Genomic DNA, 19,230 nt, shown 5'->3' with positions numbered 1-19,230 from the left:
CTAACTTCGCAGCATTAGCAGCCCCGCTGTCAGACCTCACGCGTAAGGCCAACCTAACAAAGTTGAATGGGGTGAGGCACAGGAGAAAGCCTATCAGAGTATCAAGGCCCTCCTAACAAAGGAACCAGTCCTTCGACTGCCAGATTCAAGGAAAACCTACTTTCTGCAGACTGATGCTTCCGACAGTGATATTGGCGCTGCATTAATGCAGAAACATGATGGCAAGCTATTCCCCGGCGTGGCTATTCCGCGACAGTGTTATTACTAGGTTGCCGTATGGCAAACCCAGTCTAGAAGGGCATTTGTTCGGTGTTATTTTTTTTTTCTTCCGTGTCGGTTAAAGTCTTGCCTGTCACTCCCCTAAGCTTACTGCCACTAAGCTTGCCTGTCACTCCCCTAAGCTTACAATACAACTGTCATATATGCAAGGTCTCGCCCCAAAAAACAAATAGACAACCCGGCAATACGGCGGTAAAACAACTAGACAAGCAATTGCAAAAAGGTTGAGACACTGAATGGAAAACCCACCTCTTCTTCCTAAAACCCCTCTTCTAGTTCATAAGAAAAGGATGAATGCCCCTCCCTCCCCCCTCCCCTTTTTCAATGTTGATACCCTTTAGTCTGAGTACCAAGTGGAAATGGAAATAACTTTGGTTGGGGGGGAAGGGGGGTTGGAGATGCGCTGACTTGAATTCCACGCATTGTACGGTTATCAACAGTGAGTGTCTCAACTCTTTTTGCAACTGCTTGTAGCATCGACTTGTTTTGCAGGAATCTGGTAACAACATGTCGAGACCGGTTTCAATGTTAGAGAACAAGTTTCGACCTTTTACGTTACACGGTAAAACGCTTGCTAAAACTTGTTTCACATTATAATGCATAATAATGAAAATATAATGCACAAATAATATTAACCCCCAGCGATTTGAATTAGGTACAACATTAGGTCATTTGTTCCCGGAAAACTTGGTTTTAATGTAGATACTTTTCTGACGCTGAGGAAGAGTTATCATTTGCATTACATGGGGGTCTTCTTCGAATTCCTCTGCTCTTGCAAAGATGCTCGCGATTAGCTTTCTTAACGTGTCTTCTTCACTTTCTCACAGTAACTCTTTGCTCACCAGGTTTTCCATGGTTTTCCAAAGATTGAATTGTTCAGTGTAATATGTCAAAAACGAGTGCAAGTGCTTCATCGGGGGTTCCAAACACCGAGAAGCAGATGAAAGCACGACTCCGTAGGCGGAGTGCTTTTATTGTTTGGTCAAAATTTGCCTTTAAATAAAGAATTATCTTCCGCCATATTGCCGCTATTGCTACATTTAAAGTCCTGTTCTGGAAACAAATGTGCATGCGTGTAAAAACAAACCCGGGCTCGTCTCAAGGGTTCGCCCCAAGGTACGTGTTTACATCAGTTTTCTGCACTTCTCCGTGTAAACAAAGTAGGGGGGAACCCGGGTTTATTTGAACCCCGGTTGAACCCAGGTTAGTTTATGCCGTGTGAATAGGGCTTTATATACAAGTCCCTGAAGAGAAAAAAACAAATAAAATACAAAAAAAGGAAAGAATGGTCTTCTCTCCAGAGAAAAAGCACTACTCTACAAAACGGTATTTGCTTCTGTTTTTGGTGGAACCCAGTTTTGGTAACACTCTGAAATAAACCATTTGATAATCACCAAGGAGGACCACAATTTAAAATTAGCAACACAAACAACTGAACACTTCGCCCAGTATATTTTCTACCCACTAAGCCCGAATTTAAGGACGGTGCCTACTATTGTTATTGCGCATCCGCTCTGCGCATCTCGGGATACTCGGGTTTCCTATCGGTGATGTTTACTAATACAGGGATATTTTTGCGCGGCTTAAAACTACCCGGAGAAAGTAGATCTTAGTAAGTACTCTTGGTATCCAAAAAGAAAATTGGGGGCAACCATGCATTTTTGAGAGATAATTAAGCTTTAATTTGAGAGAGAACTCTATACATTGCTTTGTGTTTAAAGCTGTTTACAAATATTATTAATAATTATCTTTGAAAAATGCATGGTTACCCCTAATTTTCTTTTTGGATTTCAACGACACTTGTTGAGAACTACATTTCCTGCATAATCATAAACCTGGGCAAGAATATCTTTGAATTAGCAGGCACTGTCCTTGAAAGTGAATTTTGATAACCAAAGGGATCCTTTTCTTTACAATAGCGCATTGTCATGGTAACAACCGCTTGATCCTATAGCGTATGTGCACTGCGGCCATGTTGGAGGACCAAAACAATTAAAGATATTTGCATAAAAATAACATTTATTCCCCAAAGGAATATCATTGTTTTGTTTCGGTCCTCCAATATGGCCGCCGTGCACATACTCTTGCAGGTTATTATGAGATTATTTGAATTGAGTTTAACACTCTGTTAGTGTCGAAGGTGTGAAATAAGATTCTATGCTGGGGATGTGTAGCTTCAGGAAAGTAATCACGCATTTCTCCGTGACATTTAATCATGGTCGGTAACAAGAAACAACAGCTTCATTTTGCAATCATGCATACTGTATCACCAAAGCGAAACATAGCTTCTTGCAAATAACTTGAGCAGTTCAACTCAACAGTAAAGGATCCTGCAGGAAAAAAAACAAAGGTAAGGAACAGTAATAAGATTTGTGTGCCCGTCATGGTAGAGGAGAATAATTATTTTTACGTTAATTTCCAGTTACTTAAAGAATTGCGAATATTTAATCACGGGAACCAAGAAAAATAAATCTGTTTCTCATAGCCACTTACCGCCTTAGCCTGACTATGTTTTATGAAAAAATAATTTGCCCGAAAAACCTAGTTTGGGACTTTGGTGGCTGCATCTGGCAACGCGTGCAAGGGTACTGTGACTGGTTGCATTTTGGTCTGCGCATGCGCCAACTTCCCAAAGCCCGAATGCTCACGAATAGACCTCTTTCATAATGGCGGCCAAATAAATTGTTCTTTTGTTTTAATGCTAATAAGCCCTACTAACCTCGCTACGACGAGCAAATTTCAAAAGAATATTTGTTTCAAAACGAGGGCAGTAGGTCTAATTAACATAAATACAAAATAATGTAAAGTTGGTCGCCATTTATGAAAGTGGTCTATAGGCAACTTTCACGGTTTCAGAATTCAGTTTGTTTTTCTTTTCTTATTTAAATTCTGTATTCCCAGTGGGGTAAAATAACAACAGCTCTAATTAGCATGAGACAAGCAAAACCTGAAGGATTCTGGTACTGGTAGTCAAATAGCATCATCATGCGAATATCCCATTCAAACGGCACATCGATCGCGTCAGGATTGTGAAGAATAGAATGTCTTTATGTTAATTAGACCTACTGCCCTCATTTTGGAACAATCATTCTTTAGAAATTTGGTCGTCGCAGCGAGGCTAGAAAGGCTTATTAGCATTAAAATGAAAGAATATTTTATTTGGCCGCCACGGATGAAAGAGGTCTATTACTAAGGGTATATGCGATAAATGAGTCCCTTGGGAATTGAAATACTGTTTGCTTTATGTACCCCGAACTCAAATATATTTGTCTGCTGAGAATAATCTCTGAACCTAAAGCAAGCATATTTCACGTTTTCACTTTTAAATCTCACTTTCAAAAGCAGCACAAAAATTGCTCGAACATCGAAAAAGTTGCACCTTAAAATGTGAAAAGTTGTACACAAAAGAAAGAGTACAAAGCAAGATATAACCTACTTTAAACACTCTCTAGTTTCTAGCAAATTTTAAGTATATAGCGGTTGCTTCTGCCACCTCATTGACTTAATGACTTCTCAGTTTTCATACATAACCTCAATTATTTAACAATTAACATGCAGTTTTTTTGCACAATTATTACGTCTCGAGCCGAATTCAGTGATCGGCTAATCTGGTTTCTGCACGAATTATTCGGGACAAACATATGCAAAACACGTTCTTCCCTTCTTCCCAAGTTTTCACTAGTAATTTCCGAAAATTAGGCTTTTGCTGTGGGCAATTCCTTGAAGTTGCTGGGGCCATTAAAAAATGCTCCAAACACAATAAGTTGCCGAAACGTTGCCGAGCACAATCTGTGGAAGCTGGAGCTCATCAATGACAGCTTCTATCTCCCATTGACCTCTTTCATAATGGCGGCCAAATAAATTATTCCTCTGTTTTAATACTACTAAGTTTTTCTAGCCTCGCTAAGACGAGCAAATTGCAAAAGACTATTTGTTTCAAAATGAGGGCAGTAGGTCTAATTAACATAAATACAAAAGAATGTAAAGGAGGTGGCCAATATACTTGGACTAGGGAATCAACCCCTTCCCCTCCCTCCCTTGGAAGATTCAGTACGCCCATTATTGTAAAAGCCAATCATTTAAAAAGCTATCTCAGCGTAATGGGAAACATGATACTTTTCGTGGGAAAAACCTGTTCCTAAAAGTTCCTTGATAAGCTTTGAGTTCCAAAATTCTTTAAAAGCTGGCATGAAAAAGAGTGAGGTGTACCCCAAGTATAGACCCATGCCTTGAACTCGGTCGAGCCATGGGACAAACGACAGTCCAAGTCGTCAAATTTATGCAGCTTGTGCTTTGGAAGGAGTTAACCGGTAAAATAGATGGGTTTTTTGGTGTTGAATTTACTTTCGCGAAATGAAAGATGAAATTGAGAAATCAAAGAAGCAGCTAATGAGTTATGAAATCCAAAATGGCGGCGCCAAAAACTGTTGAAAATGGAAATTAAAAATTCTTTGTTTTGTTTGATAATGTGATCAATCCTTTTATCCAACCAAATAAGACATTAGCCACTATTTTAAAAGGGATGTTTTTTAGAAGGTCAATGGGAGGGAAGTCCGTTGGAGGCTATTTCGAATGAGTCTCCTTTTGAACATGTGATTCTTCGCCGTTTCACGGCAGAACTTTGTAGCATCCTCGGCGAGAGCTCATAAAATTCATTAGCCACTTCATATGTAGTGCTTTGTGGAAGCTGTTCTCCTAATTGGTCATTCAATTTCAGTTTTCATATTATAAAACTTAAAAGACATGTTGATTACTAACCCTGCAAAGCGAGGTTTCGGAAGTCGCTCAATGTGGAGCCAGGTTAATATTTCTCCATCTCTACGTCCCAGTCAGGCTCAAAGTAACCGCTATCTGTTCCATTACTGCATAAAATAATAGACAGTCAAGTCAGAAAGAATATTTTCTCTTAAGAACCTACACGGATGGTGCTTGTATTTCGGCTAAAGTAGACCGTGGGTGCTAAACCAACAAAACTGTGTGGCTTCGAAGCTCGGTAGAGCATTGCATCGACATCGCAGAGGTCATGAGTTACGCGATTCCGTTGGAGCAACCTGAATTTTTCAAATGTCTATAAGAGACAATTGCTTAAATTGTTCTGAAAAGTGCGAGGGTCTTTTCTCTCTTTCAAAAAATAGTGTGCTAGTTTTAAGAACAAAACCCGCCGTGAACGTTTCATTTACGGGAAATTCATCTCAATGCTTAAGCCTTGACGTTGTGTGGCATTCGTAAACTTCAGGATTGTTTCAGTATCAAAACTCTCATAGAAAAGACACCTGTCCTTAAGAATTAGACAAAGAAGGACAAAGAGGTACGTACTTTATAGAGTGAGCCACGGATTGTCTCTCAGGGCAGCGGTTTCTTGGGCACTTGCATTGCGGTACTGAACTGTCCTCCATTTCAAGGACAGGTTCCTCGCCATTCGCACACATGACGTCATAGTGGGCCTTGCACAGTGGCTCGCACATAAAGAAGGAATAACCCTGATTCGCTACACAACGGCACACGTACTTACAATCCTGAAGAACCACCTCTTTTCCAAGGTAGAATTTTTGACCCTCGTGCACGCAATAACCTGAACGACAACTTCGAAAAGTAAGGTATTAAAAGTAAAAGTCTTAATTGACACACGGCCAATGATATTTTAGGCTTGAATCTGATAGGGAAGACCAAACCACAATTGTGGACAAAACTCCTTAAGAAAACCATAAACAAACTACTAAAGAAATAGAGGGAAAGGTTACGTTTATACAAACGGGAGCAGGCCGTGGGAACTAAAGATGTTAAAGTCACGGCAATAAACATGTGCAAGTACAAGGAAAGGTTACGTTTATAAAAACGTTGGCCGTGTAGCACTTATATTTTAAACACAATTAACTGACGAGAGTGTAGTGTAACGTGAAGTTCTATATTTCTATCCCATATGAACCATGTGAGCGTTAACCCTACTGATGGAACTGGGCCCACACAAGGACAGAGAAAAACTCTGACCAGGGTTGGAATTGAACCCACGACCTTCGGGTTAGATATCCGCCGCTCTACCGACTGAGCTACAAGGTCAGACGGGCGCAGGCTGTGGAAATTGAAGATGTTAAAGTCACGGCAATGAACATGTACAAGTACAAGGAAAGGTTATGAACACGACCACGACCACATCAGCTCCGCTGTAATTTTTATCGTGTTTAAATAAATGTTGTTGTTGTTGTTTGTTTGTTATCTAGGGAATCTAGCACTTCACGTTACACTACACCCTCGTCAGTTAATTCTACTAAAGAAATAGATTTTTTTAAAGAGAGGGAAACCCGGCAAAGAGAGCTTATGGAGTTAAATACAAAACTAAATACAATTCACAACGACTTCGAGTTCGGGATTCGAATCCGGGGCGCATTGGTCAAAAGCGACCTTACCACCACGCTAATCCAGTTTAAAATTAAATTAATATCTTAAGAGAGTGCTCCATGTGGCCCACTCTCCACCCCAAAACCTATCCGGCTTTCCGAATGTAAAAATCAAGTGTCGTCCTCTCTAAAAACCCGTGCCTCACTTAAGGACGGTGCCTACTAATTAAAGATATTTTTGCCCCGGTGTGTGATTATGCAGGAAATGTAGATCTTAACAAGTGTTATTGAAATCCAAAAAGAAAATTGGGGGTAACCACGCATTTTTCAAAGATAATTCAAGAATAAGATCATACATTTCCTGCATAATCATAAACCGGGGAAAAATACCTTTGAATTAGTAGGCACCGTCCTCAATGGGAATGAACTTATTAATAACTCTACGAACCGTCCACGGAGGAAAGAGAAGCCGAAGATGTCGCTTTCAAGAAGGTGGCAGACAACAACAGGAAAGCTGGCAACATGGTGACTTGCTGGTCGTTTCTGCGTAATAAACGAGTGATGTACGTTAGTGTTAACCTCAATCGTTCATTGTGTGAACTGCGCATTTATCGATTGCATGAATACGAGTTTCGTGTAAAGAAAGAAATCCTCAAGAGTTTGATCTAGAAATGACATTACGATTCGAATTTGCATTAAATAGATACCAGAAGAGTTCAAGTGTGTGTTCTGTCCAGCCCCTGAAAACTTTTCCTACAAACTGGTATTTCATCGAATTCTTCCGGCGATCTTCGAACGCTCATTTTTGTACGGGTGGGCATATCGATTCAGATGGCCAACTCCGTGAAGAAAAATAAAACGTTCCAAATTAACAAGTGAACACAGAAAAGCAATGAAACCTGCTACCATGCTTTGTCCTTCAAAATTGATTTTTCTTTTCCATTTTTGGAAGGAGAGAGGATTGCTTTTGCAGTGCGGCACGAGGTACAACATTTATAAAACCCTCGGTGTAATATGTCAAATGGATTCTCTGGCTAAAATTAAGAACTGAAGTTAATAACAAATTATATCATTTCTAGCATCCTAATAAAAAGAAAAAACTCAGTACCAATAATTTTACTCACAGCATAAAATGGGAAAAGCCCAGCGACTGCTCAACCTGACTCCACCGTCTCTTTTACTGGGTTAGCTCCAAGAAAAGATAGCATTTTTTGATGCTTAAGTACTGGATAAATGAGCTCTCTTACGCAAAAGTATTGTTTTAAATAATCAAGTTATTTTTTTGGAATTGCACAGAAAAATAAAGGAATCACCGGACGTAAATTTTGGCCAAACACGAGAATCAGCCAATGGGAATGCATAATTGATCATATGAAGTTAATTAACAAGACATCTTTATGTCGTGAAAAAACAAACAAATCCTTGTATTTTGCCGGAATATGTGTGGATTACAATTCTGTAAGTTTTTACTCTTTTCAAAGCGTCCTGTCGTGAATGGAATAGGCACAGCCTAAACAAACCCCTCAAATTCGTGTGTCTCCAGTTCCATTCAGTAGTTTTTCCTTCCTGGGAAAAAAATCTTATGCTCTCTTTCATAAGCATGAAAAGGTCTGTCTGACAGGAAAACTACCCTCGATTTTCGTTTCTAATAACATCACGACATTTTTAGTGAATTTACAGTTAACGAATAATTATGTAGATGATGTTAAAATGCTCTTTCAACGAAGTGAATCGAAAATTCAAATGTAATGTCTTTTGAATATCTTGCTCTTTTACGATTATTTATAATGACCGGATGGATTTTAGTCTTTTCAAATGCAAATGACAGTATGAATCTATTTTTAAAAAACCAAACCTGAAGCATCTCCAAAATAAAACCTTTGTTTAAGAAAACGAAATTTAATTGGTCTAAAATACCGATTCATTATGAAAGATGTCTTGGATAAGTTAAGCTTTTTAAACAAAAATCACCGGTTTGAATCCTGATAAAGAAACTTAAATGTTTCTCTTGCAATTTTGAAGCATAAGGTTTCGACAAGTGTCCCAGAAAGAATAAGAAATAATCAGAAATAAAGCAAAGCAAAGTAAATGGACAAGACCAAAGAGTACATCGGGTGCATTTTTAGTGAAGATCAGGTGTGTGCAAACTCAAACGTTACATTTATGCCTACTTTTCGTTGGAACCGAAAAAACCTAAATTCGATTTTTTTAATCGTTATTTTGAACTTAGAGCATCAGTTATGCTTATCTTCAGTTTCGATACTCAGAGTTATGGCATATCGTTATACTAATTCACCTGTTACTTATGAGGAGAGTTTTTTTTTTTTCATGAAGCCAATAAGTTCTGTCTAATTTCGATAATGTACTCCACTCCTAGATGTATATTATTGTCATTTATATACAGTCAGTTTAAAATACTTGAAGACACTCTTTTGCACCGCAGCATCCTTCTTGTGCCACTGATGGAAGAGGAGATTAGTCGATGGCCGGTTATTCATGGACGGACATTACCAGAAATCGGCGACATTTTGCGCCCGCGAAGTATTTGGCACGCGGTTTCAAATTATCAAGATGGCGGCATAAAGAAAGCAGTACATAGAAAAAACAAGGACTGAAATAACACACTATCAAAGGATCTGAATCAATTTAATTTCTTTTTTGAGGTTGTCAATACAAGGGAGAATGAAAAAGGGGAAACTAGAGTCTGGGCTCCTGTTCGAATGACGATTTTAGTGAGAAGAAACAACTTCGTTTCATGCGTGTGACTTGGCAGAGTAAAAAAAATTTTCAAAAATCAGGGCCCACAGTACACTTAGCCAGCGATATTCTGTATTTCACTGAAAAGCCCCTTGGGGACGTGAAATAAACGTATGTATGTTTGTATAATAATAATCATATATGAAGTACCCACCTGTAAAGATGGCGATCAAAACAAACTGGAGACAGAAACCCTACTTTTCACAAGGAATAAAAAGCGCAGTGGTGCGTTTTATACCGCTTTTATCGCAGAAATGGAAGTATTTTTACCTCTTTTATCGCAATTTGGGCGGCAATTTGGGGAATGGATAAAGGCTAATTTTTATCACGTTTTAAAGTTTGAACATCGATCGACGATTAGAGAGGTCGGCACCAAGGATTCACATCAACGAAATGCTCTAAAATGTGGAGGGAAGGTAGGCACCTCTGAGCTTTTTTGAAAGAATTAGAGAGCTCAAGGAACTGTAACAGCCGTTCGTAAAATGTGTTGTTGGCGGCACGTTGGCGAACTTTCGAGAGACCAAAACTACCGTAAATAATGATATGGTACGTACACTTTACATTTAGAGGTCGGCAAATGTCGTGTATGCCACTTTAGATCTGAAATTTCCACTTCTTCAATTTTCTCCATACATTTCTCTATAACGATCGGCAGCCCTTCTTAGAGAGTGGAAGGTCTGGGTCGAGTCTGGGCGTCCGCCATTTTGTCTTAAATTTCTGGTAATGAAATCGTACTAAGTGAGAGTTATGGGCCTGAAGCGAGGAGGAGAGTTGCGTGTAATATGATGGCAGGTAAACGAAAAGCTGGATTCAAAAAGAGAAAGCCTGTAATACATTTATCCCCATCATCAGATTCACACCTTTATGTACCCGAACATTTCACGAAAATCTTCGGACGTTTCCAGGAATGCCCGACCATCTTTAGCCAACCTATGCTGATGCGATTTCCCGAAAGTTTGCATCGTTTGGCACGTTTCATGATTGCTTTCAAGGCTAGATAAAAGCCCGGACTTTATATTCTAATTCGCTACCCCGCTCAAACGAATATAAAACATTTATCATGTAACAAGCAACCTCAATTGGGGTGTGTCAACACGAGCCATGTGCGACCCTCTTTATTATGCCTTTATCAACAGAATGGATGGAAACAATACAATAAGCGGAATGAAAACTCAGAAATGCACAAAATTTACAGCAAGAATAACAATCCAACAAAATGATCTAAACTATGCTCGTATAACAATCAATCATTAAAGATACAAAACGTGCTAAACCTTTCGTGTAGCAGCATGCAAAAAACTACGTGTAAAAGAAGCCCCTAGCTGATCACTGGGTATTTAATTTTGAGGGCGTAGGGACGGTCGTAGGACGCGAATGAATATAAATGAGGACAACTCGAATATATATAGCCTGCCGCTAATGAAGCGACAAAAAACAGCATACCATGTAACACCCCAAAGAAAAGGTTACGTAACCCATGATAAATACATTTATATTCTAATTCGCTACCCCGCTCAAACGAATATAAAACATTTATCATGTAACAAGCAACCTCAATTGGGGTGTGTCAACACGAGCCGTGTGCGAACTAAAAGAACGGGAAATGCGGAAAATTAAATACCCAGTGACAACGAAACCGACAACAATGAATGAACACTATCCTTAATGTAACCGTCTTTTGCCTTGTCTGATTTCCAACGGCCGTGTCTTTTAAACAATCTGTCAGGCACTCCAACATTAGCAACAGCAGAGGTACCTCCGGCCCTAAGGCTATGGAGACCATAGTCTTGCTTGGGAAGGCCGATGGAATCGAAAGCACTAAGCACTATCTCCCGCGCTCTAGTATAAGACAGAGGAACAGACCCGCGCAATTTATAGGTTCCGGTACTGCGAAGAAAAACGACAGGGCGAAAAATGAATTCTTCACTGTCCGCTGACAAAGACGCGGCCGCACAATCCCGTTGAACTACTAAATAAGGACATGTATGCTTGAAGGTCTTAGCGATAACAACCCAAGCCCTGTCCCTGTAAACATCAGTCTTACTTCGATGAACAAAGACTCTCATAAAAGAATCTTCAAACTGAAAGTCACACCTGCGTAACTGAACCAACTCGTTAAAGCGAAAAAACCCTGCATAACCCAAAAGGCACAAAGTAAGCACACGTAAGTCAGACAAACTAGCTGAAGACGATCCATACTTAGAAACTAAAAGCTGAATAGCCTCGGGGGTCACCGGCTCTTTCTTTTTAACAGGGACACTGAGAAGCCTCTTAGCAGATTCTATTAAAGGTAACACTAACGAGGAATTACAGGGGTCGGGTAGACCTGCCAAATCGTGCACCCACTTGAGCCCATAATGGACTTCGTCAATAGTACTGCAGGAAGAACATTCTTGAATCAAGCTAAGAAAGAACAATGAAACGTGCACACTAGAAGCGGGAAATATAACAATTTCATTAAACTGAGAGGCCCATTTCCTCCACGTATTGAACCCCTTTTCATACTTCCTCGCGGTACTAACGGCTTTGGATTTAAGAAGAACTGCGGGTAGATCTTGAACCAGTGCCCGGAGTCGCCCGTCTTCAACCTGTTGAAAATTAGGCTGCAAGGCATCTTTGAGAACTTCTACGAGGATAAGAAGAAAAACATATGGCAAAAATACCTCAATACACGCACTGGGAGTCAATACAGCAATATGCCCCTGGCCAGATGGAAAAATATTTAAGGCCGAGTGGGCCAACTCAAAAAACCACGGTAAACAAGCCACTCGGCGAGCTAGTTTCATGCGAAACGAGGACAAATAACCCGACGAGCGGAATTAAAAACGCACGGGCCAGCATAAAGCCACTCGGCTTGAGAAAACTAAGGCCCCTTAGTGCCAATTCTGACTGCCAACACCGCGCTGTTAAACCTATCTGAACCAATGAGTGAATCTTTGTAACACCCGAGGGCAAAAATCCCTGAGGGGTCGGGAAAATGAATGTACTCAAGGACATACGGTTGAAAATGAATTGCATTTGCGAACAAGAAAGGCCAAAACACGTTAGACGGCCAATAAGGGCGACTAAAGTACCAACCGCACCGCATACAAGGAGATGTTGAACCACCCTAGAAATGCAGTGGACGGGAGGGACTAGCCAATTATTCTCTCCATACCAGGAGATTGAAAATGCGTCAACAGCTTCAGTGCCGGGTACGCGAAACCTAGAATTGAATCTGGGAAGATGGGCGTTGGCTGCATTCGCGAACCTGTCGACTCTATGTGGGCCCCAAAGGCGGTCCAAGTGTGTAAAGAACTCGGGGGTTGTATACCAAAATCATCGAAGTCTACAATGTGGCTAATCGCGTCAGCACAAGCATTAAGTTCCCTGGGAAACCACTGGGGAATAAGTGTGATATTGTGAGTTCAACAAAAATAGAAAACATCAAGCGCAATAGAGTGCAATTCTGCACTAGGACTCCCTATCTCCACAACACGAACTGCCCCTTGGCTGTCAGAATGCCACTTTACACACTTACCCCGAACCGAGTCTTTGAACGCACTTAAGGCAAATTGTATAGCCTTAAGTTCTCTCCAGGTAGAGCTCTTAACTGCTTCGCAAGCAGTCCACATACGGTGGGACACCTCGTTAGTGCCCACAACAAAAGCCCCGCAGGCGACGCTGCTAGCATCCGAATAGCTAAACAAAAGGGGAGCATCATAAGGCAAAATAGCTCTCGTATTAAGACTAACGATATTGTTTTTCCAGAAAAATATTTCAGAGAGGCAATCATTATGAAGCCCGATGTTAAAACGGGAATCCCAACTACGGCGGGATTCTATGACCTTGCAAAGGAAACGGGTTTTGAGGCGAGTCAGGTTGCCCAAAACTGGCGACATGGACATAACATGACCTGCGATAACAGCACAATCGCGAGCCGTAACATAAGGTGCGGATAGGAGAAATTTGTCAATCAGAGCAACGAATTTACAAATACGTACATCGGTAATAGAAATGGTACCGATAACTAAGTCCCAGTCTAAACCCAACCAAACAAGAGTCTGAGTGGGGGTCCATAGTGATTTGGCGGAATTGGCAACAAACTCCGCACTGCTTAAGGATGATTGCACAAACAATGAATTTTCCTTGGCCATAGGCAGTGAGTCCCCTTTTCCGCACCCATCGTCGAGGAACGCAACAATTTTAATCCCGTTGGACCTCCAAAACTTAACGAGTGGCCTGAGACACTTGGTAAAGACATATGGGGCTGAGCTTAGACCGAACGGAAGTGATGCAAAACAAAAATACCGAACGGTACCAGAAAAAACCCGGGAGAAACCTAGAAAAGTTTGGTGATCCGGAAAAATATCAATATGGTGATATCCGGACTTGAGATCGAAACTGAAAAGGTAGTCGCCCTTATTAACGTATGATAATAAAACTCTCCAATCTTCACACCTAAACTTCTGTTTCCAAACGAAATGATTGACATGACGTAAGTCCAAAATAAGCCTCTTCTTGCCTGAGGACTGTATCGAGACAGAGAGCGGATTCACGACATGTGGAATAAAGGGTAACTCAACGACGACGTGAGTGTGGACTAATTCAGCGATAGCCGACTCCACGAAAGAAGCGTTATTAAGAGCTGACTGATTGTTAGAAAAACGCGCCTGACAAGGTGTACTAATGAATGGAATCCGATAACCAAATTTAATAGTATCGATAACAAAACTGTTGGCGCCAATAGTGTGCCAATAACCTAAACAGGACCTAAGTCTACCCTTAAGTACTGGCAATGCGGAATTCTGTTTAAATTCAAATAGATTGCGATCGTAATCGAAATCGGCTAAAGTAATAGAGGCCCTTTCCCTGAAATACTCCAAATAAGAAGGATACATGTCTAATAAATGGACTAAAGCTAATATCTAACCTTGGAGAACAAGCTTTTAATCCTGTGGTCCTATTTACCTCCAATGCCCGAAAAACCAGAAGAACTAGGAAAGGACTGCCCCGAGCTCGAAGATCTGGTTTGAGGATTAACTTGACACTGAGATCTCCAATGACCTTGCTGGCCGCAGGCGAAACAAATATCGCTTGGTCTTGGTTTTCTGAAAGCGCCAAAAGTACGAGAAAAAGGTCTGGAGGATGATGAATGTTGGTCAGCAAAGGCGGTGGTTGTGGTAGAAGATTGGGGTTGTGAATAACCTTGCTTTGATGGCTTCGCTTTCTGTTGTCGTTGGTTGCGTTTACGAAGGGCCCTCTGCTCGGCACGGCGGATACGCTTTTCGTCCTCGGACCCGCTAGCCAGCTCGTCTGATAAATACTCGTTCACCAAATCCCGACCGGCGGCGGACTTATCTGCCAGTCTGATAAGTTTGTTGCGCTTCTTGATGTCAGAGTCTAGTTCTTCCAATTGAGTACAGTTTTAACAAGGTCTAATTTTCTCTTCCCGAGAGCAACTGACGCCGACTTCACCTTTTCTGCGAGGTCGGAGTTGAATTGAAACTGTTTCTTATTACCTTCGAATCTAAACGTGATCTTGGATTCTTCTTTAAGCTTTTTGGCCACAGAATCGGTATTGCTGCACGATTCGTCTTGAATATCGCGCTTCAAGGCGCCCAACTTTTTGTCGAAATAATCCTTAAATAGAGAGAACGCGGACGCTATATCACTGGATTCTGAAGACTGGAATGGTACTGAAGCTTCGAGAGATTGAGACGAAGGTTGTTTAGGAAGCGAAGACGGCAAAAAGGCCGCTGCTAGAAAAATCTGTGTTCGCTGGAATAACGTCTTCAACGTCGGACATAATTTTGAGGGCGTAGGGACGGTAGTAGGACGCGAATGAATATAAATGAGGACAACTCGAATATATATAGCCTGCCGCTAATGAAGCGACAAAAAACAGCATACCATGTAACACCCCAAAGAAAAGGTTACGTAACCCATGATAAATACATTTCGTATATAGGTGCGAACCAGTCACTTTTACTTCTCACTAGCTGAAAATAAATTGTGTACACCTGCTTATGGTTAAATGTTTCACTCGTTTCAGATAAGAAGGATAAATCGAAGGTGTCGCCTAACTGTCTAGCAACATGTGTGGTGAAGTTCTGTTGCACTTTCCAGAAACCCTTTACTTGTTTTTGCGCAGAGGAAGGCACATAGTAGCCGACGGCTGCTGTGTGCACTGATCTTAGTGGCCACGGCCATTGGCACCAGCTGTTGTGTAAGACAATGTATTCTTTAGGGTCATGAAGGGATGGGGGGGGGGGGGGGGGGGGTGGTAATGCAACAATAACAATACAATAATAACAATACAACTTTATTTCACTACGCTAGCCACACACAACAAAAGCTGGTTTCCAGGTGGGGCGTAGGTAAACACGTTACAATAAAGTATATATATATATATTTAAAATAGAAGTATATTACATAGAATCAGTGCGATCCAATAGAAAGCATGAAGGGCGAGGACGCAAGTTTGCGTTTGAAATCAGAAAGCGATTTTGCGGTCTTTGCCTCATAGGGAAGATTATTCCAGAGCATTGCACCACTATACTTAAAGCTGCGCTTCAAAAAATTTGTGTATGGCCTTGGAAGTGCTAGATCAGTCTCGATATTCCTAAGATTGTAATTTATGTTAGCATCATTTAGCTTTACAAAGGAGTTACTCAGTCGGGGGGCAGATAGATCATTGAGGATTTTATACATAAGGGTAGCCTTTGTATGGAAGCGCCTGGTTTCAAGGGATTTCCATTTCAGGTTATTCAACACATCTGTGGACCTAACATCATATGAAGAGCCTGTAATAACCCTTCCCGCACGATTTTGATTTTTTTGTAATTTATCTTTTAGTTGCTTACCACATGTATCCCACAGGGGTGAGCAGTAATCAAAATAAGGTTGAATGAGTGATCTGTATAAAGTTACGAGGGTGCAGAGGGGGACAAAAGGCTTAATTCTTCTCAAAGCACCTATGCCAGCACATGCCTTTTTACATATATACTCAATATGAGTTTCAAATGTAAGCTTTTCATCTAGTAGAACTCCCAAACATTTGTTAGAGGTTACACCTGAAACCAAATTATTATCAATGGACATTGCATTAGGTAAATCTCCAGATTTAGTGTTCAAATTATATGTTGACCCAACAACCATTAACTTAGTTTTGAGAGGATGGAATTGGAGCTTATTAACAGTGAGCCAGTCGCTTAGATTTTTTAAATCAGAATTTATATTATTGGCAAGTGCGCCAATATCAAAACTAGAGGTAAAGATTTGAGTATCGTCTGCATATAAACAGGGGGTAGTGAATTTTAAACAATTTGGTAAATCATTTATGTAGATAAGGAAAAGGAGAGGGCCAAGAATAGAGCCTTGGGGAACTCCACAGAGTAAGTTACTTTGAGAAGATAAGCAACCATTTACTAAACATTGTTGTTGTCGGGCAGTAAGATAAGACTTGAACCACATCAATTCACCACATCAATTCTCTATCAGCGACTCCATAAAACTTAACTTTCTCTAGTAAAATCGAATGATCAACTGAGTCAAAGGCCTTACGAATATCAAGAAAAACTACACCTGTCAATTTTCCCTTATCCATATTATCAGACCAATCATCGCACATTTGAATCAACGCCGAGACAGTCGAGTGGAGAGGGCGGAAACCAGACTGGAATTTAGAGAGAACAGAATTAACTTTCAAATAGTGATAAAGCTGTTGAAAAACTTCTCTCTCAAAAACTTTACTTATTATTGGCAGGATTTAAATGGGTCTATAATTTCCCATATCACGACGGTCATTGCCTTTATAGACCGGGCACACACGCGCATTTTTCCAGTCATCAATAAAAATTCCAGAGGAAAGTGACAAATTAAATATAAAAGTCAAAGATGGAGCAATTATACTAGACGCGATTTTAAGGACCTTAGCAGGAATCTTATCAAGGCCAGTGCTTTTCGACACCTTTAAGTTTTTTAGCGTAAGCGCGACATTTTCCACTGGTATATTAGAGAATCGAAAGGCTGGAAGACTATTCTGAATGTTGCTGAGATATGTGTTAACGCTATTGGAGGACCTTTTCGTTGATTCAGCGGCCAAAGTTGGTCCTATGTTTACAAAGAAATCATTAAATGACTCGGAAATATCTTTATCGTCAGAAACAATTTTATCGTTAACAAGAATATCATTGACAGGGGAAGATTTTTTACCTTTGCCTGTAAGTGAATTTATCAATTTCCAGCCCGCCTTAGGGTCAGTGGCCTTGGACGCATCGATTTTTAGGCGAAAGTGGTCAGATTTCGCTTTACGCATCATAGAATTTACCTTATTCCTGGCAGATTGATAAAGTATCCAGTTGTTGTGCGAGCCGTATTTAATAGCATGTTTTTTATGGTAATCTCGTTCCTTCATCATTTTCTTTATGTCAAACGTGAGCCATGGTACTGATGATTGTCTCACACGCATATGTCTGATAGGGGCATGGTGATCTAAAATTGCATCAAAATCAGACTTCCATGCTTGTTTTGTCGTCAAAACATTCAACATTTTGCCACGGGGCCACATTAAGGTCATTAATAAAGTCCACTTCGACAAAATTTTTGAAATATCGAAACTCTTTAATAATGGGTATAGTTTTGGGTACAGCAGACTTTCGTACCGCATAAATTAGACTGTGATCTGAAATCCCTAGATGAAAAACTCCATAGGTTGCTATATTGTCGACCATATCTGTAAGAATTAAATCAATAGTAGTGGCCGAGGATTTAGTAACTCGGGTGGGCTCTTTGATTAGTTGCTCTAACTGATAAACTGAGGATATGAACTGCAGGGTTCGAGTATGTACATCAAGGGGTGTTTTGGCATAGTCAGAGTTAATATCCCCCATGAGAATCAGTTGCTTATGTTCGATATCACAACGCTGGACAAATTTTTCATATTCGTCAAAAACCTGCATCTCCGCGCTCGGTGGTCTATACCAAGTGCTGACTAGAAATGACCTGCTGTGAGGAAGATTTATCTCTACACAGATTATTTCCAAAGTGTCGGGCACAAGGTCAATTCTGTTTGTGTACGACAGATTTTCCCTGATATAGAGAGCAACACCACCGCCTGACCGGCTACGGTCCTTGCGGATTATAATATAGCCAGGAATATATACTTCAGTATCAGAAATAGTGCCATCAAGCTTAGATTCGTTAATGGCTAGCACTTCCAAAGGAGAATTGATTAAAATATAGCGAATTTCATCAATGTGTTTACATAGACTATTAACATTAATACAGGCAAGTTTAAACCCTCTACAGGATGTGATGCAATGCAGTGGAGAGTAAACATCATTACCTTCTACTGAATCACACTGATCTGTCGTTAGTAACGACGATCCCTGCTTCTGCGTCGTCGTGCGTTTGCCAGCTCCAGCAGGACCTTGCTCAGTTGGTTGTAAACATTGGGCCTGCGAAAACCCTGTCGTGCTTGGCTGGATGGCCCACGGCTAGAACCTGACCTAACAAAATTAATAAATTTAACGGCAAGCAGTGAGCTGCCCTTAGAGTTTAGGTGAAGTTTGCTGCTGTTGAGGCAAGAATTGTCAATTATTGAATTGTCAATGAACGTGAAGTTGTTACTTTCCGACAAAGATTTCAAACTTTCGTTAGCATCATGCAATTTTGCACTTAAATCTAAATCTTCTCTATGAGTAAGTGCAGAGACTGCTATTCTTGAATTCGGAAATTTTAACTTCACTGACTTTGCGAGATCTACAATCTTTTCCGCACATCTTTGAGCGGAATCTGTTGGAAGGTTATTTGTACCCGCGTGAACAATTACATGGGCTGGATCACCATTGACATTAATAGACATAACCTCTTCGGA

General features: G+C 40.6%; 1 protein-coding gene across 1 annotated transcript; it reads right to left on the bottom strand.

Moving 5' to 3' along the window:
• Positions 1-2,480: 2,480 nt before the first annotated feature.
• Positions 2,481-7,867, bottom strand: LOC138015481 (uncharacterized). The gene is made up of 5 exons (XM_068862548.1): positions 7,739-7,867; positions 7,063-7,157; positions 5,596-5,851; positions 5,038-5,141; positions 2,481-2,609 (listed from the first exon to the last, which is right to left on the bottom strand). Exons 1-4 carry the CDS (start codon positions 7,741-7,743, stop codon positions 5,081-5,083), a joined length of 417 nt encoding a protein of 138 aa, XP_068718649.1. The 5' UTR covers positions 7,744-7,867; the 3' UTR covers positions 2,481-2,609; positions 5,038-5,080.
• Between the last annotated feature and the right edge of the window lie 11,363 nt (positions 7,868-19,230).

This window comes from Montipora capricornis, chromosome 9, assembly GCF_036669925.1.
Source record: "Montipora capricornis isolate CH-2021 chromosome 9, ASM3666992v2, whole genome shotgun sequence".
Classification (NCBI taxonomy): Eukaryota; Metazoa; Cnidaria; class Anthozoa; order Scleractinia; family Acroporidae; genus Montipora; species Montipora capricornis.
The sequence above is the reverse complement of the archived record's forward strand: the minus strand, read 5'-3'. Positions and strand labels throughout refer to the sequence as shown.